The following is a 26,073-nucleotide window of genomic DNA, read 5'->3' on the forward strand; positions in this document are numbered from 1 at the left end:
AATGGCTGAAAAAAATCAAATGAAAAACCCTGCTGATAATTATACATTGTCTCTCTGCCATTTGTGCAGTTCTGATTAATAAAATTCCAAATTGATGACTGAAACTCTCAAGTATAAACTTAATCTAATGCCATAATAGTATTTTTACAGCATTCAATCCCTGAGAAATCTTCTTGAGAAAAGAGAAAGCACTTTGTGAATAAAACTATTGCATACTGCTTTTTTGTTGTGACATAAAATAGGCATCTAGGTAACTCTGCAGTATTGTTTGTGCTTTTCTATACCATCTATATCAGACACTTCATTAGACTATTTTGAGGAATAATTAAGCCTACTTCACATATAACTGCAAGACTAAATTGATTCAAAAAGAGTGCATAGACCTATTTGGTTAAAAATTATTGAAATACATATTGGGAAATTTACCATAAAAAGTTTTGATTTCATTTTAACAATAAATTGTACTGAGGCTTTCACATTTTATCTTGTTATTGTTCTCATTAAGAAACAGTCATGGAATGATTTTTTCTGAGACTTAAAAAGTGAGATAGTGGAACCACCAAACAAAAGTATTAGGATACAATTAAAAGATAGGGAACTAAAGTTGGGAGAGAAATGAGAACTCAGGTATGCAGTCATATTCATAGATTGGGAAATAAAAGTATTTGTGAATTATCTCTTCAGAAATGTAGAAAACAGTACACAAAATTTAAAGGGTATTACAAAGTATTGGTACTAGAGGATCAAAAGGAATAATCATGAAGGTTCAGAAAGTTTATTTCCATGGTCAGCAAAGCTAAAAGAAGAGATAGGAAAAGAGAACAGAGGGTTAATGAACTTGACAGGCAGAGACCATTGTTTAAACTAGCATGTACTATGCAGGCAGCATGATGGAAATAGGAAACAGATGACAGGGAAAAGATGCTAGTCAGAAAATGGAGCAACTGGTATACAAGTATTCCTCATGAAGTACCCTTACTAAAGGTGGGACTCTTTTGGAGAGGAAGGATTTCCCAGAGAGGGAGAGAAACTACTTTATAAACATTTGTTATTTAAGTATTCTTTCTAGGTATTTGTCACTTAAAGACAAAAAGTATCATGGTAATATTAAAATGAAATTCCTATATACTACTATGAATCAATGAATTGCTTTTTTTGTTACTTTATTTTAGTTATCTAAATTCCAAATACTGTTTAGAAATACTTGTGCATGCACAGAAACACATCACCCCATAATTTTGCACTTAGAGATTATTAAGCTTTTCAATGTTTATGTAAATTTTCCTTTGCATAACTAAACATGTATATGACTAAACAGATCTTTTCTACATTCCTAACTTCTGTCTACTTTTTGTTCCACTTTTTGTTGTGGAACAATAAAGTGCGACCTATTACTCCGTCTATTTTATCAGACAAACCAGTGGTCAGTCATGATTAACAAATGTTAGAGTCAATACTTAAAAGCAGTATCTAAATTTAGTTGAAGTTAGAAAATTTAGGCAGTGAAATACATGTGTAAATAAATGCAATTTAAGTGTAGAGTTCTCGGTAGATGCTTGACATTTATAGATGCCCACAAATACTTACAGGTGAAACATACCTTATCTGAAATACTTGGGACCAAAAGTGTTTCAGATTTCAGGTGTTTTCAGATTTTTGGAATATTGGAATAGACTCTACCAGTCGAACATTTCTAATCCAGAAATCTGAAAAAGATCCAAAATCTGAAACTTTTTGAGTATCAGGTGCTCAAAAAGTTTCAGATTTTGCAACATTTCATATCTTAGATTTTCAAATTGGGAATTCCAGCCCTGTATTGGTTATTTCTTTTCTAGTTAGTTCCAAACAGGATTGGAGCAATTTATAAAACTTATAGTAACACATAAAATACAAGGTTAACTGTATAAATAGGTCAGAAATGAGGGCAAATGGAAAATAATTGTACTCACATTATAAGATGAAATCAAAGATGAGAAGTTAGCTGGTAGAAGTATTAAGGGCCCTTTACAGTTATTAAAATTTATATGCAAGTGTATGGGCTTTTTGGATCTCGATTCAAAGTAACCAACTGAAAGAAAAAAATGATGCATTTTAGATAGCTGGAAAAGAAAATGAACACAAACATATATTTATTGGGACTGATAATGGTATGTGGTGATTAAAGCAAAAAAGATCCCTCTCTGTTAGGGATGCATGCTGTAGTATTTATAGGTGAAATTATAAGTATTTGGAACTTACTTTAGTCTATAAATAGGGGAAAGATGGGAGGAAAGGGCATAGGGAATTACAGATAAAACAAGAATGGCAAATGATCATTGTTGAAGAAGACTTGCTGAAAATTATGTACAAAGGGGTTTGTGTGTGTTTCAGAATTTCTCTAAGTTAAAAATAAGAATACATTGCAAATTTGATGCTGAGAATAATGACTGAAAAAAATGACTGCAATTTCATCTTTTAAAGTGGAATGTTACATATTATAAACACTTTCTGCAAAATTAAGCAGTCAAAATAAGAAACAAAAATAAAGCTATGAGAAGCAATGTATTATAAATTTCCTTAAACTCTTGTGTATCTTTGAGTATCTAATTCCCTGCCTGTCTTGCAGGACAGTAAACGCTTCTTGAACTTAACTAATCTGCCTCACATATCAAAAGTGTATTTTTCAAGAGATTTAAAATTTTTTTCTGTAAGAACTTGTCTTAGGGTGGTTGTTAGAAACGGAGAGTTTAAAGTTGGTCTTGCTTTTGCTGATAATTTTTGTTTTGTCTAACATTATGGTTAGATTTTATAAAGTTGTTTTGTTTTACAATGTTAGGTTTGAAATAAATATAGAAATCTTTTTAATAACTATTTTGTTATGTTAAGCTTTCAGACTTTTCTTCATTTTGGTTGCTCAATATTATGGCATTCAGTTTCCATGTATGTTAAATATTCAGGTCACTGACCAAGAAAAGTATGTTTCTCTTGAAGTAAGAAGCTCAACTTAACCTTGAATTACATGCTTTTAGTTGAAACATTGTGCATAGAGGAATTCAGATACTATAAACATTCAATTGTTAGGGGTAGGGTTTAATTTTCTCTGAACTACTTAAGCTAAATTTATGTCTTGCCTTTCTCTTTCCTATTTAAGAAATTAATCCCTGCCTTATATTACACCTAGCCCAAACTGGCCAAGATTAGCTTAACATTAGGTAAATGGCTTGGTATCCAGGAAGTATATCATATTTCAAGCATTTCTTTTCTCCTCTATATAGAGCCACTAGAAAATGAAAAATATAATTTCTAAATTACATCATGGAAAGAAAGTTACAGGGTTCTGGTTATCATCTGTAGACTTATTAATCAGCCTTCAAATAACCTGACATTAACTCCACAAATTTTAACTAGATTGGGCTGCATATAATCTAGGTGTGAAGTTGGAATCAAAATAGAAAACAGATCTGTAATCATTTGTCAATAATATTTTAACAGCATTTTTAAATTGTCATACTTCAGCTTCACCTGTGGATTACATCTATCCTTATCTCTCTGATCTACTTGCTATTTAAGGATAGTCTAATTATAGTTATGTCATTTTTGTCCTAGACTTTGATTTTCTTTCATTAACTCCTCTTTCCTACACATATAAAATGCCTACCATGCTGTTTTGTTTCTTTTCTAGTATCATCTTCCCCCTTGACCTCTGAACATAAACAAATCTCTCCCATATTGAAATACAAAAACATTAACTTGCTCCAAATACCACTTTTTTAGTATCCAACTTTTTTCAAAAGACTTTACTTAATTTAATGTTCATTACCACCACTCATGATTTAACACTTATTTGTTGTTTTCATCCAGTTTGACTTTACTACCTCTTTTGATTGCTGTCTCCCAAAGTTCCCTGAATGTGAATCCATACTACAATCTTTTCAAGAATTATTCTCATCTCTCTGACCAATCCTCTGTCTAACTCTCTTCCTCTTTAGTGTCGCCACATTTGATTTTGCAAATGGTGCACACCTTTTGCATTACACGTGTAGAGTACAACTCCCTGTCGTGGTACAGTACACAACTTCACGGACTATAAAGAACAGCTGTACTCAGACCTTAAATGCATTTATAATATACAAATTTGTCTGAAGATCTTTTCGTACCATAGTAGGTGCTGAAAGGTTAAGGTTCTATGTTAATCCTCTCCCACAACTTAGACTAACACAAATATGCCATTCTGTATTCTAGCCTGTAGCTTTTTAATTCCCAGTTTTCTCTAAATGTCACGTAGTACTTACCACATCAGACTGAACAAAAACTTTTTATTTTCCTCTACCTCAACAGTATTCATTTCCTGTATTCCTTGTTTAACTACCATCTCAGAACCATACTGAGTTCCTCTTTCCACCTCACTTCTCTTATGTAGTTAGCGATTCTTGCAGTTTCTACCTTCTAAACCTGAAATTTTTTAAATATTTGGTCTCAGTACCTCTTTACATGCTTAAAAATTATTAATGAATCAAAGAACTTCTGTTTAGGTGGGTTTTATCAATATTTATCATATTAGAAATTAAATTTTAAGATATTTATAAGTAACAATTCTGAGCCATTATATTTTGACATAACTTATGAAAGATAACTGTTTTCTCATTAAAAATACCGAGAAAAATAGCATTGTCTTACATTTCTGCAAATTAATTTACTATCTAGATGAATAGAAAACTAAATTCTCAAGTGCTTCTGCATTTAATTTATTGTGGCACACTGGATGAAGTACATGAAGGAAATTTAACTTCATATCGACAAATAGTCGAAAAAGGGAGTAGTATTTTCAGATAGTTTGTACCTCATCTCCTGTATAACTAATTAGGACAAATTAAAAAATTAAAAAACAAAACAAAAAAAAACTTGACCAGAGGTGGTATAAGTCTTAAAGGTCAATTACAGTGCAGATCAGAAACTACATTAATGATTCTTTTGTACTTTTCCATTAAAATCATTCATTTGTGATTTTATGCATTTGGCCATTTGAAAAATATTGATTCACCAATTTAGGCAGATCTTCCAAATATTGATACTTTCCATTATATAATGTTTTATAAATCTTTTCTTTTTTTTTTTTTTTCAGTACTAGGGATTGAACCCGGAGTACTTAAACAATGAACCACGTCCCCAGCCCTTTTTATTTTTTATTTTGACACAGAGTCTCACAAAGTGGCTAACGGTTAAGTTGCTGAAGCTGGCCTTGAATTTGTGTTCCTCCTGCCTCAGCCTCTGGAGCTGCTGGGAATTCGGGCATATACCGCAATGCCCAGCTGTAATTCACATTTTTAAAAAATTTTGAGAAAAGTCTGGGAACCAACAACCACATGGTGGCAGAACTTTTCAGAAATTCTGATTTTTGCTTGAAAACTCAGATTTTGTCATTGGCAGTACTTTATTTTCCTTAAAATAATAGGTTCCCTTCTTTTATTTTTCAGAAAATGTGTGCTATCTAGCCAAGTTTCAGTAGCCACAGGCAATTGTGTCGTGTTGTTGTTTGCATTTTGTTTTTGTTCTTGCAGTACTGAGGATTGAACATAGGGCCTTGCACATTCCCAGCCCACCTCCCCATTTTGCATTTTGTTTCTTTTCTTCCTTCCTTCTTTTTTTTTTTTTATTTTTTTTAGACAAGGTCTTGCTGTTTCCCATTCTGACCTGAAACTTGCAATCCCTGCTTCAGCTTCCAGTGTTCTTTTATGTAAGAGTGAAGAATGGTTCTGTATAAAGAATGACTAGTTCCACTTGCAGTTCAAATAATTACACAAATTTTTCCTCATGATGGCCACAGTACTTTCGTATGTAGCAGATGTGCTGCTTCAGACAGACTTCTCTGTTTGTCATACAGTATTAAAAAGTAACATAATTGAGTCAATGTAGTAAAAATGAGTAATTTTTATTTTTCAACATGATGCTCATCAATGAAACTGTTTTGTACTCTGGAGAAGTGAAGAATACAGTAACACTGCCACTGCTTTTATTGATGCTAATGTGCCATCAGTTTTATCTGCCATTACTTTTGCATCATCACTCATACCCACCCATTAAAAACTGTCAGATAATAATTAAGTAACACATTGGTTTTATAATGAAAATAATTTTAACACAGACACCATGAAAAGTGTCTTGGAGAGACCCCCAAGGTCCAGGTACTATGCTTTGAGAATGCTTCCAAAACATCAAAGACACGTTGCCAGTTGCCCCACCATTTTCTTAACTTTGGCCCTTTTAAATGATCCCCTTTGATCTTTCAGCCTTCACACTTTTTTTCTTCAAGACTTATCTTTTCTAAAATATAAATCTGATTTTGTTGATAACCTATTAAAATCTTTCAACAAGTCCTAGCACAATTGAATCAAATCCAAATTTCTTCACAGAACGTAAGTGTGGCCCTTTAGTATTATACCTACTTTACTAACTTCTGTTCCTGCCACTACATATTTCCTACTCTTACAGCAAGCTGAATTTACTGATACTTTCTTAAACACATCATAGTTTCTATACTCTCACATTTTCAAATGCTTTTCTTTCTACCTGGAATGTTTCTAGTTCTTACCTGTTCCTTTCACTGCACATCATGTTATACTTACAGAATCTTGTATTAAATTTTGTTAGCATTTATAATGTTTTATAGTTATTTTACTTATGTGTCATTTTTCCCTATTAGATGGCTGTTTTGGCATGGGAACTATCTCTTCGTATTCCTTTGAATGAATCCCATAAAAACTGTTATCAAAATATAACTTACCTTCCTTTCTCTTTTTCTTCTAATACAATCCACAGGTAGAGTTATTAATGAATAGTAAAAAAAAAAACAAAACAAAAAAAAAACCTCAGATGGACAGAAAAAAGTAAATAAATATACATCTATATGCTCATCAGCCATTTTTATTAGATGAAGTAATATATTTTTTTCCATAATTTTTACTAAAAGATGGAAGGGAACATTTTTATTTATGTATGTGTTCCTGAAAAATTATAATGAATCACATTTTGAAAAATTGACATCCTTAATTCATAACTCTAATTATGGTAGGGATTCTTCATAGTTAAAAACTCCTAATATGGAGACAAAGATATTTCTCTATTAATATTTGAAAATACAGTATTCTGACATTACATTTTAAACATATTCTCTACATTATTTTCTATTAAAGCTTGGTTGATTGTATTTTTGTTTTAACTTGGTACAGTAAGATAACATTTTGCTAAAGATATTTCTGTCAGAAAGGTGCCTAAAGAGAAGTTTCATTTAAGTAATCCTTTAACACACAGCCTTCACAAAAAGAACCTTCTTCAAAAGGAAGGAAATTTTTGATAAGACTGTACAATATATAAAACTTCAAAAGTTGAATTTTTCTTACACTTAAGACATACTGTTGCTACCATTTATTATGTGTAGTACATTTATACATACATGTATTTTTTTCCTGAAGCCAAATTACCTGAAAGTAGGTTTTTGTAGATTAAACTTTTCTGCCCATTGACCATTTCATAGTTCATTAGTACCTGAATAGAGGAAATAAAATAATGTTTAGAAACGAATCTGTTTGGGCCTCACTAATGTAGAATTTGCAACGACTGAGTTACTGGATTAAAACCTAATGTTTTAGATCCTCTGGACTAGAGGTTGCCTGGTGAATTAAAATTGTGTGCAAAATTTCAAGGGAAATTGAATCTTTCAGAGATCTTTAAGTAACTTAATCATCGCTATATAGTAGATTTGTTGATCATAGATCAGGACTTTAAAGTGTACTTATTAGTTAAAAACCATAAGTGGTTATTTCTCAAAAAAAGATTATGAATTAGTAAGGTGTGTATTATGTAGTCCAGCTTATGTCTTTTCTGTTTTTCCAGAGGTAATTTTGGCCAAATGTTACTTCTTAGGTTTGTTTGAAATTCTCTTAGGTGCTTATGTTCCCCTTGCCTTAAATTTTTAAGAATTGATAACATTATCTGCTCTCTGTCAGTGTTGTATATAATTAGAATGCCAGTAGTACCTAAGAAACAAAGTGGAATCTTTTCATTCCATTAATTTATGGAAAATGATTATAAAATGTTATTGTTACCCTTAACTCAGAAATGGGTATGTACAGTTAGTAGATTTATAGGAATAATAACAAATTGTATATTTAGTTTGAAAATTTTATTTGAAAATAGCTCCCTTTTTATTATATATTAAAAGGGCAAATATAGTACAAGTTGAAAACCAAAGGATATATAGTGATTTTGCTCATAAATCTGTTTTCCAGCATTCATTTACTACAAACATTGTCATCTGTTAGTTCTTTTCTTTATTTCATAATTAATTTCAGAATTCTTCATTTTTTATCTAATTTAACATTTTCATATTTTTAAAGGTCCCCAGGTGCATCCAATTTTTCAACTTTACCAAAGATCTCTCCTTCATCTCTATCAAATAATTATAACAACATCAACAACAGAAAGTAAGCACTGAATCTTAAAAACTCTTTGTTTAATTGATCGCCCTATTATGGTTGCAAAAAAAAACTCTTGTATCTAAAATTTAGGATAAAAGCTTAATGCATTAAAACTGGTTTTCTTTTAAATTATTGGTCAGTTCTTCCATGAGTAATTTCCTAAGAAAGAAAGCACATTTATAAACTACTTTTTGATTTAATATGAATACCATAATAGTTACCTGAAAATAAAGCATTTTTAGAATTTTATATTCTAAATATTAATTATTGAAATATATAGAAATGTGTTATAACTCATTTTTGTAGGACAAATATAAACTTCAGATGTCATTTTGGAACTAGATGTGTAATCACCTATAATAAAACTTTTTAAAGTGTTTATCAGTGCTTCTCAGCTGGAAAGCACGCACAAATTTTTATGTTTATAAAAAAGACAATTACTTTTTCTTAAAGAGGTTTGGAAAAACAATTTCCTTCCCCTACAATAAGTACAATGTAAAATCTTGGAATTTATAGAAATTATGTAAAAGTAGGTGCTGTATTGTTATAATAAAAAAGGTTGAAAGTCACTTAGGCTTTAAATATAATACCTGACTATGGATGTGTTACCTTGAAAATTGCCTCATCATTGTAGTTAGCTCAGTCAATTTACTGAAAGAACTTTGATCCAGAGATGATTTTCCTCCTTTTATTTCATGGATCTGTGTGTGCATTGTGGTTTATGTATTAACTGTTTAGATAGATAAATATTTACACCATTTGTTCAGTTCATAAATGGCATCTGATAATTTCAGTCAATAAATTCAAAAATACTAAAGTAGCTTGTGAAATAATCTTTCAAATAACACCAATAATTAAATTTATAAGTTTAATTTCCCCTTAAGATTAATATCTTTGGGGGGGGACTTGGTTTCTGGATTGATAACAATAACTCAAAAATTTTAAAAAGAAAAACTAATGACAAAGGATTAATTCTACATGTCACAACATATTATAATGATATAAAAATTTAAACAACTTAGTACTGATCAAAAATACACATAGAGATTGACTGAGTCAGATAATCCAGAAGCAAACCTTCATACATAAAAGAAGTTAATGTGATCAGAAAGCATTCTGGACTAATACAGAATAGGTCAGATTATCCAAGAAATTTCATTGAGAAATTGGATGACTGGTGGCAATTTGTCTTTAGAACTTTAAATACTATATAATTACCAGGCATATAAAAAGGGAAAATAAATGGAAAAAAAATACTAGTTACAAGTGATTTTTTTTTTTAAAGAATAGCTATCAAGCTTATAACAGAGAGAAAAATGGACAAATCATTTAATTGGGTAATAAAAATAAAGAAATTAAATATAAGATAAACATTTTAATGCTCAAATTTATCACCAGTTAGAGTTTTGAAAATTAAAACCATAAAAAACTTTGTTTACTTTCTCCTAGCTCAATCACATTGGGAAACTTAAATAATCATAGTCATTCTGAGAAGATACTCTTTCATGGGTGGAATATTAGTACAGCTTTTCTAGAAAATAGTTTGCTACTGTGAATCAAACAAATTTAAAACATTCACACCCTTATATCAGTAATTCATAAAGATATGTGTACATTATGTATTAACATTATACTACAATATTGAACACACCATGAATAGCCAAAGTACAATACTTTATCTTCTATTTAAAACTATATATCCACAGACAAAAGAGTGAAAAGAAATATTATCCTGTAATTCAATTTGCATTTTATGTAATATCTTTTAATTAATCAAAAGTAATTCTTACAGGAGATAAAATTTTGAGTTCATACCAATTGTAAATCACTTCCACATTTGCTATAACAGAATTCATTTACAGGTATAACAATGTATTTATGGTCATTCTTTGGAGAGATTTTCACATTGTATATTGTGAATGTAGACTATTTTGACTGGAATCTCATGTGTTTTCATCTCATTTCCTCCCCATCATCATAAAAATGATAGATCTCAAAACCTCTGACTGCAGAAATCTTAGACCAGTTTTAATGATTTTATTTCTATAACTGGATTTTATTTTTAACTAACTACATTCATCTGATTTAGACAGTAAAACAAACCTTTTATGTTAGGGAATTTTAATAGTAAATACCTACTGAGGAATCCACATGCTGTAGTCATTTTGAACTTAAAAGTAAATTTTATCTATGTGTTACTTTTCTTAGGAACAGAACTTAAGCATTCATAAATGGAAGGAAATTTTGTTGTTTTTAACCTTTAAAACCCTTAACAAAACAATTATTTTACATAAAGTCTACTTCTGTTTTCATTCTACTTATGGAAATAAGTAGCAGTTTAAAACTTCAAATGGAAATAGCACAATTTCTTTAAAAGTACGTTAAATAGATAATGAGTGACCTTTTTGTTAAGTACATTCTTGAAACTTCATGTGGAAATATTCTGTAAGTATAAATTATATACCACAATCAGTATAGTATACAAGCTGATGTGAGATATATTTACAAATCCAAGACTTGAAGCATCCTGTACTGATACATTTTTGAGATATAATATTTTCATTTCCAGAAGTAAGAATATTATAAAGGTAATATCATATGCTTGGAATTATTTAAGGTTAAAAAAGTTTTTACTAAAAGTAATACTCTGAAGAGTCCATTGCTAGAGTATAGTTTGTTTACTCTGTGTAATTTTATCTGTGGGTCCATAGTTGGTCATATAATTTTATAAGCATTTTTAATGTCTGTCAAATTCTCTCTTGGTAATAGTTTCATTACCTGCATATTTCTCTCCTGCTGTATTTTTGTTGATGTATTACTAATACTGCCTTAAAATATTTTTAATGTATTTATTATCTGGACTTTGGCATTCCACGAGAGCATATTTGTTTTTCCGAATTCATTTAAATCTCTCTTATTTGAAATGGAAATGATTCCCTATATGAGTTTATTGCACAACCCGGAACTGTGGATTTTGGAGACCACAAGAGGTAGCCGTATGACTTTTTTTTTGGTAGTAATAGATGGACAGAATGCCTTTATTTTATTTATTTTTATGTGGTGCTAAGGATCAAACCCAGTGCCTTACACATGCTAGGCAAGTGCTCTGCCACTGAGCTACAGCCCCACCTTGCCATATGACTCTTAATAAGTTACTCAGCTGAGAAAGTAATTAATTAACTACAAAGTGAGCATAATTATGGTTATGAATATTAAATTATATATGATGTCAAATGTCAGTACTAATTGAAATTTTTATACAAAGATAAGATTTGATTTTACAAAAAATTATTGCATTTCTAATGTGTCTTCATTAAAGAGGATAGATTTATAATACAGAATTAATCTAGCATTGTATTAAAATTCCCATATATTTCTGTAAATTTATTTTTGCAAAGTAGCATAAGCTTAAAAAATATATAGAGGAAAAAGAGGGGTGGGAGGGATGAGGGGAAGGAAAAATAACAGAATGAGACAAACATCATTACCCTATATACATGTATGATTACATAAATGGTATGACTCTATGTCATGTACCAGAGAAACAAGTTGTACCCCATTTTTTTATAATGAATCAAAATTTAAAAAATGATAACTAGCTTATTTTAATAAAATTATTAGCAGATGTATCATAAAAGACAGTGGAGGCTTTCTTTAGGGCCTCGGTTCCAAGAAATTTTTTGAAGTGTTATAGACAACTGCTATTTTTGGTATTTTCCATGATAAACTTTAATATATAACTTAAAGTGCACGTGACATGTGGATTACAAGTGATGAATTGGCAATATTTAAGTATTTTAAATTTATTGATTTTCATTCTTTTCATTGAGAATCTAAATTATTTCAGTCTTTAGGCAAGTTTTATACTCATCCTGTCATTTAAACCAAAGCATAGATTCCCTTCAAAGATTCAGATTTTTAAAAAACAAAACCAAAAAATTGCTTTGCAAATAAGTATTTTTGTTCACTTCTCAGTAAATAGGAATTTCTATCCCATCCAATTTTATCATGTTGCTGCAAACAGGAGTGGAGCTTCCAGCATCCATTTGTGTTACATGTAGGGAGAAACAGATATCTGAATATATACTTTTGGAATGAGCATACAAATGTGTTTTTTTTTTATGTTTTTATGGGGAGGGGGCAGGCATCCATTAGGGCATTTTTCCCTGTGTGCTCAGGCTGCTTACATCTTACTATAATTTTACCATCCGATCCATATAGATACATATGGTTTTTTCTTCTCTATAATGTGTAAAATGTACAGAAAATGCAGGCCTTACATTTTTTAAATATACAAAAGACCTTGATTTTTGACACTATTACAGTAACAAAAGTTAAACAGGATTTTTGTCATGTTTCAGATTTTGTTGTATATACCCAAAGTCAAATATAATAATCCAATCATGAATAACATATACTAGATTACCAATGGGTACTTTGCACTTTGTTGGTTACTAAGAATATATGAATACTAATGCTGGTGATCTACAAATTTTTTTTTAAAAGGGAGCTTGAATTCTGTTTTCCACATTATACTTTTTTTGAAGTTTAAAACAAATTGCTACAAATCTAGCAGTCTGAGTTTGAATTGATCAAGGTTGCATTTCTTTAGGCACTGCTATTTTTGTAAGGTGGTTTGTTTTGAGAGTTGGGTCATCTTTTTGTTTAGAGAAGAAAGCTTTTTCTGAAAAAATATGTAATGTTAGTGGAATAGTATTGTATATATAATTTGGGTTTGATTTGAGTTAATAGTTTGGTTTGGAGGGATATATTTGCATTTACTAAAGACTTTGTTAAATATGCAGTAGTATAGTTCACTTTAGTTATAATCTAGTGAGAGTAAATAGTATATAAAATAATAAAATGAAGTATTTGAAATTATAAGAAATTATATTTTGTTTTAAAATAATACCAGGAATAAATTATAGCCAGTGGAGATAAGTGGAGTTACTGATTTATCATGTTTATTTGTAAACTGTATTTTATTTACATTATTGTTTGCTTTTGCAAATGACCTTGATTCTCATTCAGGTTTGTACTAATGAATTGAAAGTATGCTTTTCTTGAATTATGTCCAAACTCTCCATCATAAATATTTTATAGGATAGCTAGGCAATTAAAAATTAAGGAAGAATTCATTCTTTTCCACAAAATTACTTTTTATTATGTGTAGAAAAAAGAGGAACCATTTAATTTAGTTGTGGATTACTTCTTTCAAAAATTATCCTGATTTTTCTAAATTTTAGATAATATCTTTTTTTAAGGTTAACATGTATTACACTGATAGTACAAATTATCATGAGTTTATACTTATTCAGTGAAATAACCTGTATTATTCTACCAAACTAGAAGAAACATAAGGTAAATAACATGGGGATGTACTTGCTTAGAATCATTTTTGCATTCCTGATCACCTAAGCTCTTTTCTACATTTGAATACTAGATTTTGCTGGTCTAGCATAGAAATTATAAATAGAATCTTCAGTGCATTAGAACAGTGATGTCACAGTGGCCTTGGAAATCTCTGCTCTCACCTGTAACTGAAGCACAACTCTTCTCATTTCTACCGTTCTCAGTCTGTTGCAGTAGCAGGATGCAAAAGGAACATAAATGAGATGATTTATTGCTGCGGGTGGTGTTTAAAATCTGAATGTTTTAAATTTGATGGAGCAATGAAGAATGGAGCAAGCTGTGATGCTGCTCCTATTAATCAATGGTAGAAAGATATAATAGTGGTTTGTATTGGTCGGTGTGATATTTGATTACAGTGATTTTGGTGGTTGGATAAAAAGTACTTTAATTAAGAGGAGTTATTTGGTTTGAGAATCATCTTTAAAAGTACCTGAATTGAGTGTTTTATAAAAGAAATGTAACAACTAACCACATCATAAATAAATAGATTTGAAGTATTCTGTTCATTATAACTATATTATAAGATAATTGGCTGCATTTTAAATTTTTTTCTTCCTTCCAGTGTGAAAAACTCAAATTATTGTCTCCCGTCATATACTGCTTATAAGAATTATGATTATTCCGAACCTGGAAGAAACAATGAACAGCCAGGCCTTTGTGGCCTAAGTAACTTGGGAAATACGTGTTTCATGAACTCAGCTATCCAGGTAGGTCTTCCAACAAAGTGAAACTCGTGTCTCATGGAATTTACTGGTATAAAAAGTATAGATGGGTATTTCATGTCAGAACATGAGTATTAGATGTGTTTTGGGAATTTATATTTTCATGGCAGATCTGAACACACATTTGACACATTCATTTTGCTACCAGTGGTTGAATATTATTATCATGTTCCTCAATTAGGTATCATGATTGATTACCATATTGTAGAATAGATAAAATAGCACTTCATACAAAAATGTAGTTCTTAACAGAACACTTAGGCTCCCTAAGGAAAAAAGTAAGCTAGTGAGATCTCTCTATTCAGTAGAAGACTATTGCTTTTTTTTTTTTTCTTATCATACCCCCCACCCCCACCACACACACACACACACACACACACACACACACACACACACACACACACACACACACACCCCACCCCCCTCTCCTTTAACCTTAATGGGAAATTAAGAAAATCAGAAATTTTTGTGGACCTTTTCCATGCATACTTTAACAAATCACTTTCCCTTCAAGATCTTTTAATTTCCCCCCGTTTCATGGAGCTTCCCTTTTCTTTTATTCTATACCCTCTCCTAACTTAATTTGTTAAATATGTATGTCTTTGATTCTGAAGTAATGAAATATATGTATTTAATATCACTATCAGTATGCATAAAATTAGATATGTTATTTCATTCCCCTTTTACAGATAAAATTTGGTGTTTAAAAAAGCCCAAGACAATAATAGGAGACTGACTATTCTTGATATTTGAATTTTAACCTTTTTTTGGTAAATATTGTTGTGAATTCTGAATTATTAGTTTTAAGTCTGAATTTTTAAATCTTTTCTTATTTTAATATTGAATCTCCTCTTCACAGGAAACAACCTTCAAATATGTAGATAATATGCAGAATAATGATTGGTGACATTATGTCCCATCTTTAAGTGAATTTTTTTGTACATTGTCATTAATCCAGTTGTCTTCTAAATTAACCATTATCTTTATGGCATTTTTGGCAATCAAAATTTAACTGTGGTGACTCTAGGCCAGGAGTTGGTAACCTTTTAGAAACTTGGAAGGGGGAGACCCAACTAGTAATTATCTGATTTCATTGTGTAGAGTTGAGCCACTCACAAAATAACCTATGTGTTTAAGCAGATACCATATAGATAAATCAACTCTTTTCTTTAAATCTTCTTTAATGAGTAATAATGTTCATTCCTTAATATGAATTAGTTTATTAAAAATTATTTTTCTAGGATTCTAGTTCTAACTAAACAAATAAGTTTTTTTGTTTGTTTTTCCTGGAAGTTGAGAAGGGGAGCCCATCTGAGAAGATCAACTTAAAATGTATTATTATCCTGATAGCTCTTTAGATAACAAAGTAAAATAATAGGTATTAAACAATTCAGAGAAAGGAACAGATGTATTATAATTTGTTTTGGTAAAGACACATTGTGTATTTGGACTACCCTCCCTGGCCATAAAAATGTTTCATATCATCTCAGTAAAATATTTTATACAAATAGTGATTGCACCAGTACCAGAAAACATTTTGGGGTCCTCAAATCATATAATTTTAATATGACTCTTTATTCTCACACTGGCAAAATTACTTTGACTCCTGAGGCTTGATATTATCTTGATTTTTGTTTTGATATTCTATTATAGAAAATCAATCTCAGTGCTTTTTCATAAAGTTTAGGAAAATATATTTACAATATAGGCAATAGAAATCTGAGTTTGTCAGAAGAAAACTAGAGTATTCAAGCTGATCATTCATGGGAGCTCTGACCAGATTAAATTCCTTCTAAGGCAATAACACTTTCTAGTTTCCTGTGTCTTTAACATACTCTGTTTATCAAAAGTGGGTATTAAAATTAAATCTAACCAGTTAAGTTGAGCTAGATTTAGCATTTTGTATAGCTTTCTTATATGCTGTGTTTAAGGTTTAAGAAGCTTCATTTTATTCATTTTTGCATCTGTTCAAAGCTATTTGTTACAGTAAATTTGCAGATCTGTCATTTACCCTCTCATTTTTTTCACCATCCTATGTTCCATTTTAATTGAGACATAGTCACAAGGGTGATGTTTGTAATTTTATGATAATAAGCAATGAGTATTTTAAACAGTGGATATTATTTCATGTCTGTATTTTTACTTGGAAACTGTTTTCTCTAAAATGAAATCCTTCAGACAAGTTAAAGAAGAAAAAAATTACTATTTTTGCTGCTTTTGACTTTTAATAAAATTGAGATTACCAAAGCTAGGACTTTATTTAGTTACGTTTTCTTAAAAGTTTTATCATTTTAAATTGATTTAGACATCAGCTCTCAAGCTCAAAATTCATTGTTATAAATTTCTCTGCTTCACAAATACCCAGTTCATAGGTCCATAGGTGAGAAGACTAATAGATAACAAATACAATAGATTTTTATCAGAAATTATTTTCAGATACTGTTTACTCAGTTATGCTTTTTTCCAAGTTTTCTTGTAACTTCTTTAAAATTGAAGACAATTCATGAGCTTCTGAAAACAATAAAACATTTCTACTGATAGTGCATTTTAATATAACCTCTTAAATGTAATTCATGAACCTAAAAAGTGTGAGTGGTCATTTTAGTACCTCAGGTGGTATGATATATCTACAAAAACAATGTGTGAATAGCATTCCAATTTTTTATGTGTTTGAGAATGAGTTATGCTTAATTCACCAGTTGCTTTGAGATCACCCATGACTAAAAACTAAGATAAGTGTGATGTAACATCATTGCTATTAGTTAATTATATTGGTACTCAGTATTTCTCCAGTGTAATGGTATCAATATTAACTTTTTTAAGTGGATAAAGTATTGCCATGTAGTTTTAGTTTATTAAGTTAACATTTATTTAGCATCAAATATGTGAGATATTTTTGGACATGTATCCTGACCTTTATGAATATTATAGTCTAGACATTGTGACTTTCAAACTTTTTACTTTATAGCATCAAAACCTTTCTTTAATTTTTAATCATAAAAAGTTTAATTATATCCCCAATATTTTAACAGAGGTAGTAGTGAAAGTGCTTTGGTTGGGTAAAGTTCCCAGAATACCATCTGCTTATCTTTACTTTCCTTAATTTAATGGCCCCAGAAACATTCTTATGGAATCCCAGGACTCTTGAAAACCAAAGTCTAGCTTTAAAAAACAAACAGAAAAACCACATTAAGAACATTAATCATACAAGTTAAGAGCAGTCTATGGAGTTGAAAACACGGATGTCCTGCTTATTAAGGACAAGTGTTACCCTAGGCAAGTTATTCTCCAATAACTCATTTTTATCTTCAAATGATAAGAAAATAATAGTATGCATGTTTTAGAAGTTTTGTAGGGGTTTAAGTGAGTTGATAAATACAAAACTCATAGAATAGTGATTAGGTTGATACTATTTTGTATTTGTCTTTTTTTTTTTTTTTTTTTTTTTTTGTAATTCAAACAGTTAACCAGAGTGACTGCAGATTCTGTCTTCCATGAACCCAGCATTTGTTCTGCTTTCTTAATATTTCTTATTCCTCTTTAACTAGATCTTGTTAATGAAGAAAAAATAATTTAATGTACTTTTTTTTCACTTACTGTTATTGCAATCATGGTATTTATCATCTCCATTTCTGAACTGTGCTGGTTTAGGTTTCCATAGGCAAACTGACTGACAAGGAATATAATAAATTTATAACTTTATTTATATGCAGTCTTCAGGGCACTCTAAGATTCAAAATTCTTCAGTTCAGGTTATCCCAGACGTCAGCCTCCTGAGTAGTTACCACCATGTCTTGGTGGTACAAATAATATATTTAAAAAATAGTTGTATAGTGCCCTAAATCTGTTACTTCATCTGAAGAATATCCAGTTTTACAGTTTGCATTGTTGGAGGTAATTTGAATTAGTGTTAGTTCAATAGATTCAGGAGCACTCCAACCCTTGTCTTTTTCATTGTCAAGGCTTACGTAGGAGGCTCATGATTGGCTTCCTGGAAGAAGCAGCTCTTCAGATGGATTTGAAGCAAGGGAGTGATATAGTCTTTTCCACTGGGAAGCAGCACAGCGTAAGATGGTTGTTTTCAAACTCTTTACTTGGCAGGGCCCCTTAAATAGATTGTAGGAAGTCATTGAAAAAAGATACTAATCAAGGACTTGTTCATCATTATTCTTGTCAGAAAATAAGATGAATTGAGATTCCAGGCATTTTTAAAATCATCTTTTTTCTATTATTTGAGTTAGAAAAAAAATTCACTAAGTTTAGAGTATGTTAAGTAGAAAGTTTAAAGTTCTTTGAAACACTTAAGAAAACGAGTAATACTACACAGAATTTTTTTTTTTTTTTTTTTTTTTGAGGTGCTGGGGATTGAACCCAGGGCCTTCTGCTTGCCCCAGCCCAGAAATAGCATTTTTTTTTTTTTTTAAATATGCTGTCCTGCTCTTACATTGAGAACTTCTTTTGCATTTATTGGAAAACAAATTCTCATCAGTCCACTTGAACATGAAACGTTCTAATTTTATTCAAATTAGCAACCTTATGCTTAAGTAAATATAGTTTCCATCAAAAAAAGAAAAACTTTGCCCCTGAGACATAAGACAAATTTTTTTTTAAATGTTTAGGATCTTGAAGAAAATAACTTCTGATAAACTGAGAATGTGACTAACTAAAATTTCAAACTGTTTCTTTTCAGGGCAGAAGTTTAGTCTAATCCAGGATATTATTTGAGTTCCTTCCATGTTATGTGCCAAAACTTGCATAGCAAACTGTCATTTAAAAAATGTTTAAATGAGCGCTTGCCTACATGCACCAAACCCTAGGTTTCTTCCCCAGCACTACCAAAATAAAGTGTCTCTGTGTACATGTATACACACACACACACACACACACACACACACACATATACACACACATACGCACGCATGTGTTTAAAAATCTATTTAATCATCTATCAGATAAAAACTCAATCAAGTCTTATTTTTACAAAAGCAAAAACAAAAAAAAGTGGGGAGACAGTCTTACTTGCATTAGAGCCATTCACTTTCTCAACATGAACACCAAAGTTTTTACTTTTCCCTTTGTATTGGCACAGGAGAAGTATTCCTTCCATTTAGAAAGAAAGAAGAAGGTGACGAAGGAGAACCTGCATTCTCAGATCATTTTAGGAAAGAGTCTATATAGTATAGTTCTGTAGTATAGTAAGAATTTAATATTCACAGCTGGGGGAGAAATGGTTTCTCTAAGAGAATGCCTTGTAGTCATGTAACTTGGTTATTAGGAATTTCTTCTCATGAAAACATGCTTTTCTGAAATGGAGGAAGGGAATGTGATTTAACTGTTCTTCACCTTCTCAGTTAATAAGTAGATCTCTCTAGAACTAATGCTTTTTATTTTTCAACTAATACAGACTCTGTCCCTCATTCTACAACAGGAAAATGACATGAGGGTAGATCACAGAGAAATACGTTATTTTAAGGGGTTATAAATAATTGCATCTGATTCTAAAATACAAAATGGTATTATATTACTCTGACTAGAAAAAAAATCAACACCAATCTAATAATATAGTCAACCTTCCCTGTATTCAATTAACTGCAAATAGAAAGAAAAAAAAATTTAACACATCTGTACCTAACTTATATAGACTTTTTCCTTTCATTATTCCCTAAATAGTATAGCAACTATTTATATGACATTGGTATTGTATTAGGTATTATAAGTAATCTAGACATGATTTAGAGTATATAGTACATAGGTTATATGCGAATACTGCACCATTTTTAGACTTGAGCACCTGCAGATTTTTAAATACATGAGTATCAAGAGATGACTATATACTTATTAGGTAGTGTTATAGTGATCACATCTTAAAATAGCAGTTGTAAGTATAGACTAACTTTAGTCTAATTTAGTCTTGTATTGATTGTAATAATTATTATTTTAGTAAAACATAAGAAAAAATCTAAGAAATGTCAGTTAGTGATCTGTAGTGAGAGCTACATATTTACCTCCCCCCACAAGAAAAGAAAGGAAAACTGGTTCCAGTTTTACTTCTGTTACTTAAATCACACAGCTTGTTTTCTTGATTAGAAAAATACATCCTCGTTTACTAAATGTATATTAATATCATTCAACACTTTTTTGATTGGAAAATTCTAAAGTGTTTCAGTTTTATATTCTAAATTATAAATTGGTATGATTGAATGGATCACCAGAAAATTTAGGAGATTGAACTGAAAGATTGTTAAAGGAGTGAAAGTCATGCCAGATCCCTCATAGGGGCTTGTTTTGATATGTTGCCTATTTCTTTTAAAAGTATAGCTTTAAATGCTAGTCAGTTAAGACTGCTTATTAAAAGGCTTTTTTCTACTGAATTTTGTTTCTTTTATGTGACTGATCTTGAGATCATCTTTCTGTTTTAGTTTACAAGTAGAAATCATTTATGCTTTTTTTTAACATGATCAACTTTCTGGGTGTCATTGTCACTTTCACAGTAAATGGATTTTTCAGTTCAGTGTTCTTTTAGTACAATACTGAGAAACACTACAAAATATTACTAACCACTTTTTTACAGTGATTTATAAACTAAACTATTTTGGGCAGAGAAAGGATCAATGAGTTGGTTGCTGAAACCATTATAAATGATAATATCTAAATTACTAGTTATGATACCCATGTTAAAACATTAATAGCCCAGTGTTGAACTTGCAGTCTCTGATAATAACAGTATCATTCTTTATATAGTACAAGTTGTTTTTCATATCATTTTTATTTTTTTTAACTTTCTCTTCTCAGAGATCTGTGAGGGCCTAAGTGTGCCTATTTCACTAATAAGGAAATTGAGGCAAGGAACATTTAAGTGATTTGCCAGTTACTAATCTAAGTTAATAAATTGTTGAAATTAAGTTGTTATGCAGAACATTCTGAGATAATGTATTTTTCAAATTATGCTAATCAACTGGTAAGAAATGCTTTTTGTGGTAAAATATACAAAACAAAATTTACCATTTAAGTATACAGTTCAGTATATTCACACTGTTGTACAACCATTAAAAATAAGGGTGTTTTTGTTGTTTTTATGGTGCTAGGGATTGAACCCAGAGCCTTGAGCATGAAGCACTCTACTGCTGAGTAGTATTTCCAGAACCCATTAAAAATGTTTTTGAGGTGAGGATTAAACTCAGAATAGTGTTTGCCCATATTATTTGAGACCCTGGGTTCAATCCCCAAGACCACCTAAAATATTTAAAAACTGAAAAAAAGAAAAAAGTTTTTGTATTTATGCCAAGAGGTCTCTATATTTCATGATACTCCTATAAAGTATCATTTTTGTTTGGTTACACCTTATCAGTTCCCCTAAAAGGTTATACACATACTTATTTGATGGTAAGAATGTTCAAAATAGTTCAAGTACTCCTTTTTTAAAATGTTTTACTTTTCTGAATATCACTGGTAGGTATTTTTCCTCCTTTGATAAGTTGGTTTTCAAAAACCAGAAGTTAATGAGAATATTATTTTTGGAATATTGTAGATAATCAAATTAAGTGATTTTTCCATTAAAATATACTTATGATGTCATTCATTTGCTCAGCAAATATTTCTTGAGGCCCTGATAAGCACAAATTACAACATGATAAACAGAGCAGTTTCTGTTTCCACAGAGATTACAGTCTAGCAGGAGAGATGAACATTAAATTAACAATAAATTACATTAAACATCATGAGGAGGAAATAATGGAATGCTGTGAGTGAATGACAGGAGCCCAAAAAACACCTAATTTATCCTGGGCATCTTACTTAGCAGAAGTAATATTTGAGCTGGGCATGGTGGCAACACACCTATAATCCCAACAGCTTGGGACGCTGAAGCAGGAGACTTGCAATTTCAAAGCCAGCCTCAGCAACTTAGTGAGACCCTAAGCAACTTAGCAAGACCCTGTCTCAAAATAAAAAATGAAAAGAGCTGGGGATGTGTGGCTCAGTGGTTAAGTGCCCTGGGTTCAGTCCCCAGTACCTCCCCCAACCCCCCAAAAAAAGAAGTAACATTTGAGCTATGACCAAGGAATAGGTAAAATTTGGTAGATGAGAGTTAAAAATGGAACAAAAAATGACCTGAGAAGGGCAAGTTTGAGTAACCAAGAGAGTAACCCATGAAATGAAAAAGGAGAGTGGGACAAATAGAGTTTGAAGATAAAGGCCAAAGCCAGAGCATATAGGGAGAATTTAGATTTTAATATGTTACAAGGATATTGAATATTTCAGGGTACCATCATCTTAGCTAGGTTACTGCAGTTATCTTAGCTAGGATGTTTGGGGGTTGTTTTGTTTTTTTGTTTGCTTTTACCTTTAATTCCTGTATTTTGTCCTTAAAAAGAACAACCAGAGAGATTATTTTCAAATTTAAGGTACTTTCTGTTGTTATTGCTGACAACACTAAAAGCCGAAGCCTTAAAACAGTGGAAGGCCTTACATGATCTGGCTCCTAATGTTTTATATTCTACCATTTTCCACCACACTCACTTCATTCTATCTTTACTAGCTGCTTCTACATGCTAAAAATATTCCTGCCTCTAAGTCTCTGGTCTTGTAATTTCCCATACCTGTGATGGTCTTTCTCTGAATATTTGCTTATATCTTTTCTCTCATTTCTGTTAGGTCTTATAGTAGAAGTCAGGTCCTTCTCCAATCACCCTGTGGAAAAAAATGCTAACTGCCCTTTCCACATTCCATTCAGTACTCATCACCAACTGACATGCTTTATTTATATTGTCTTTTATTCTCTATCTCACCCTACTCTCAACACACACACACACACAAACACACAAGCTCCATGGGTGCAGGGATTTTTGTGTTAGTCACTACTATAGCTGCATTACCTAAAATAACATCTGGCATTAAAAAAAAAACAAAAACCCTCAGATTAATGAAAAGTGAAGTGCCTCTGGTCTCTACCTTGTACATCATGATGATGGCTATAACCATTTAGCAAAATCAGGGTGGTGGGAAGAGACATGGTAAGAGGACTAGATTCAGGGCAGGCAGAAGATGTGAATTAATTTTTGGCATGTCTATTTTGTGATGCCCATGAACCATCCAAGTAGCTAGATCATAGGTAGGTGTATATTCTTATGTGGAACATAGATCAGAGCCTCGGCTGGAAAAAAGAACTATGTCATTGTAAGTGGTATTTAAAAAATTTTTTTTTAAATTTTTTAGATGTTGATGGACCTTTTTTTTTCACTTTTTATATGGGACGCTGAGAATCAAACCCTGCCTCACATGTGCTTAGGTGGTATTTTAAATCATAGAAATGAATGTATCTAAATGAGGGTATCTGTGAAAAAGAGATTTTAGAACTAAGTCCTGTAATATAACATTTGAATCAAAAAAAGACTTAGGTTTCAGTAGGAGAAAAGAAAGATTATGAATGTGAGTAATTTATAGATTCTGCAGTGACTTTCAAAATGAGAGACCAGATCATCAGCTAAGAATTGGAAGGGGAAGATTGCCCAGCAATATTGAGATCTCATTTAAGATTGGGAAATATCAGTTTAGAAAGGTTCAAATTTATTCACTTAAGATTTTCTCCAGCACTGGTTAGTTACATGGTGCATAAAATAGATGACTGAGTTCATTTAGGGTTGAACCGAGAAAGGAGCAAAGGATTTCTCTTCAATCAGCTAGCATTCTTATTTTATGTATTTAGCTGACCCAACAAACATCCACTGAATCTCTACTATGTACCCAGCATTGTTCTAGACAATGATAATACAAAGTTTAAAAACAGAGCACCTATCTTTTAGAAGTTCCTGATCTAGTAAATGAAATAAACATAAAAACAAGATATGATAACATAATTAACAAAATGTTGTGGAAGCAAGGAGAGCCATTTGGAAATAAGTGAGACTTCACCAAAGTGACATTTGAATTGTTTTAATTTCATTTGCTGTAGTAAGTAACTGTCCATTATGACTTACATGTTATTCATTTGATCATAAAATAGTGGAGAATTACCAGAGGTACAGACTATACCATTATAGCTCATGTGTGTTCCTACAATTTTTTCATCATAGAAATCTCTGTATCAGAAATCTGTTTTATCACAGTAAAAATACTGTTCATACATTCAATAAATACATACTGGAATTCCCAACTGCTAAGTGTTGATGCATTTTCATGTATGTAAGCTCTAAAAAGAGGAGTACCTAAAATATTTTGAGCAATATGTAATGCTTATTCATAATGCTTCAATTATATACCAGATTTGGTATATACCAGACAATACTGCTCCACTTGCATACTGGATTTGATATATAATTGATGCATTATGAATAATTCTAGGGCTTTTCAAAGTATTGTACACTTTGCTAGGAGAAATCAATCTTTTTAAAAGAAAAGAAATTTTTGACAAAAATATTACTAGCTGTTTATAGGGAAATTCTTGCAAGTAAAAAAATCTTTCAGATTCCTGTTATACTGAATAGTATGCAGTATATTAAATATTGCACAAAAAAAAATCTGTTGTCACATTTATACCACTATCTTTCTGGAACCTCCATTATCTTCCCCAACACTTGTTCCATTGTTGTTTGTCCTTTGTTCTATACCTTTAAATTGACATTTTTACTGCTCCTTTCAGCTTACATACATGTCTTTTTTATAAATGAGGAGTAGTGCAAGGGGGACCCATGACCTTGAAAAGAATAGTGTTTTCTCCCTACTTTCTCATCTGTAAGTAATCTACATTTTACTTAAATCTATCAAGTGCCTAGCAGAATAGGTAAAAGCATGGATTTGAAACCAGACTGCTTGGATTCAAATCTTAGTTCTGCCATTTGTGAATTGTATGATACTGAATAAGAAACTTATTAGTTCTACATCTGTAAAATGAAGATTGTTTAAGAAGTGTTTGCATAGTAAAAAGTATAGATATTACCATTGTGACTATTAAACCACTCCATAGAAATTTTGATGAGGTCACTCTTGATTTCCTTATTTGCTAGGGTCCTTGTAGCCCCTTTAGCCTTTGAGAATTTGACATCCATTTTTTACACTGGCAAATCCTGAAACTGTCTCAACCATAATTCTCCCTCCTCAGTTTCCCTCTAGTATGTATCTGTTAAATGGATATTACTGCTGAGATAACCTACAAATAACTCAGCATGCCTTCTAAGACTAGTGCCAGTCCTTTTTATTTCTTATACTTTATTATAAGTACAACTGTCCACCCAGTAACCCATATTAAAAACCTGAGATGTATCCAGAGTCCTTTTTACTCTACCTCTTAAATAGTACTTGCATCCACTGTTTCCTCTGACAGTACAGTATTTCAGTACTCAGCATCTTTTAAGATGAGCTCTCAAAATATATGCCAAGTCATCTCTGTTGCATTATTTGTCCTCTTCCAGTCCATTTATTACACTGCTTCCAAATACAGTGTTTTAAAAAGCGAATATGATTACAATATGTTTACACAAAGGATTTGTTTA

The 26,073-nt window shown here is 31.2% G+C and overlaps 1 protein-coding gene across 7 annotated transcripts in view; it reads left to right on the forward strand.

Annotated features, from left to right (window-relative positions):
* Positions 1-26,073, forward strand: part of USP15 (ubiquitin specific peptidase 15) — a 112,005-nt gene that overhangs the window by 51,405 nt on the left and 34,527 nt on the right. For 6 of the 7 annotated variants that reach the window (XR_013763796.1, XM_079139669.1, XM_079139671.1 and 3 more), the window contains 2 exons: positions 8,373-8,459; positions 14,428-14,572. Coding sequence is in view for 6 of the 7 variants with exons in the window: in XM_079139669.1 (XP_078995795.1) it covers positions 8,373-8,459; positions 14,428-14,572 (232 nt within the window). In the remaining variant the exon portion in view is untranslated. The remainder of the gene's footprint in view (positions 1-8,372; positions 8,460-14,427; positions 14,573-26,073) is intronic. The other variant, XM_079139666.1, reaches the window with a different exon arrangement.

Source organism: Sciurus vulgaris (genome assembly GCF_902686455.1).
Source record: "Sciurus vulgaris genome assembly, chromosome: 5".
Taxonomy (NCBI): Eukaryota; Metazoa; Chordata; class Mammalia; order Rodentia; family Sciuridae; genus Sciurus; species Sciurus vulgaris.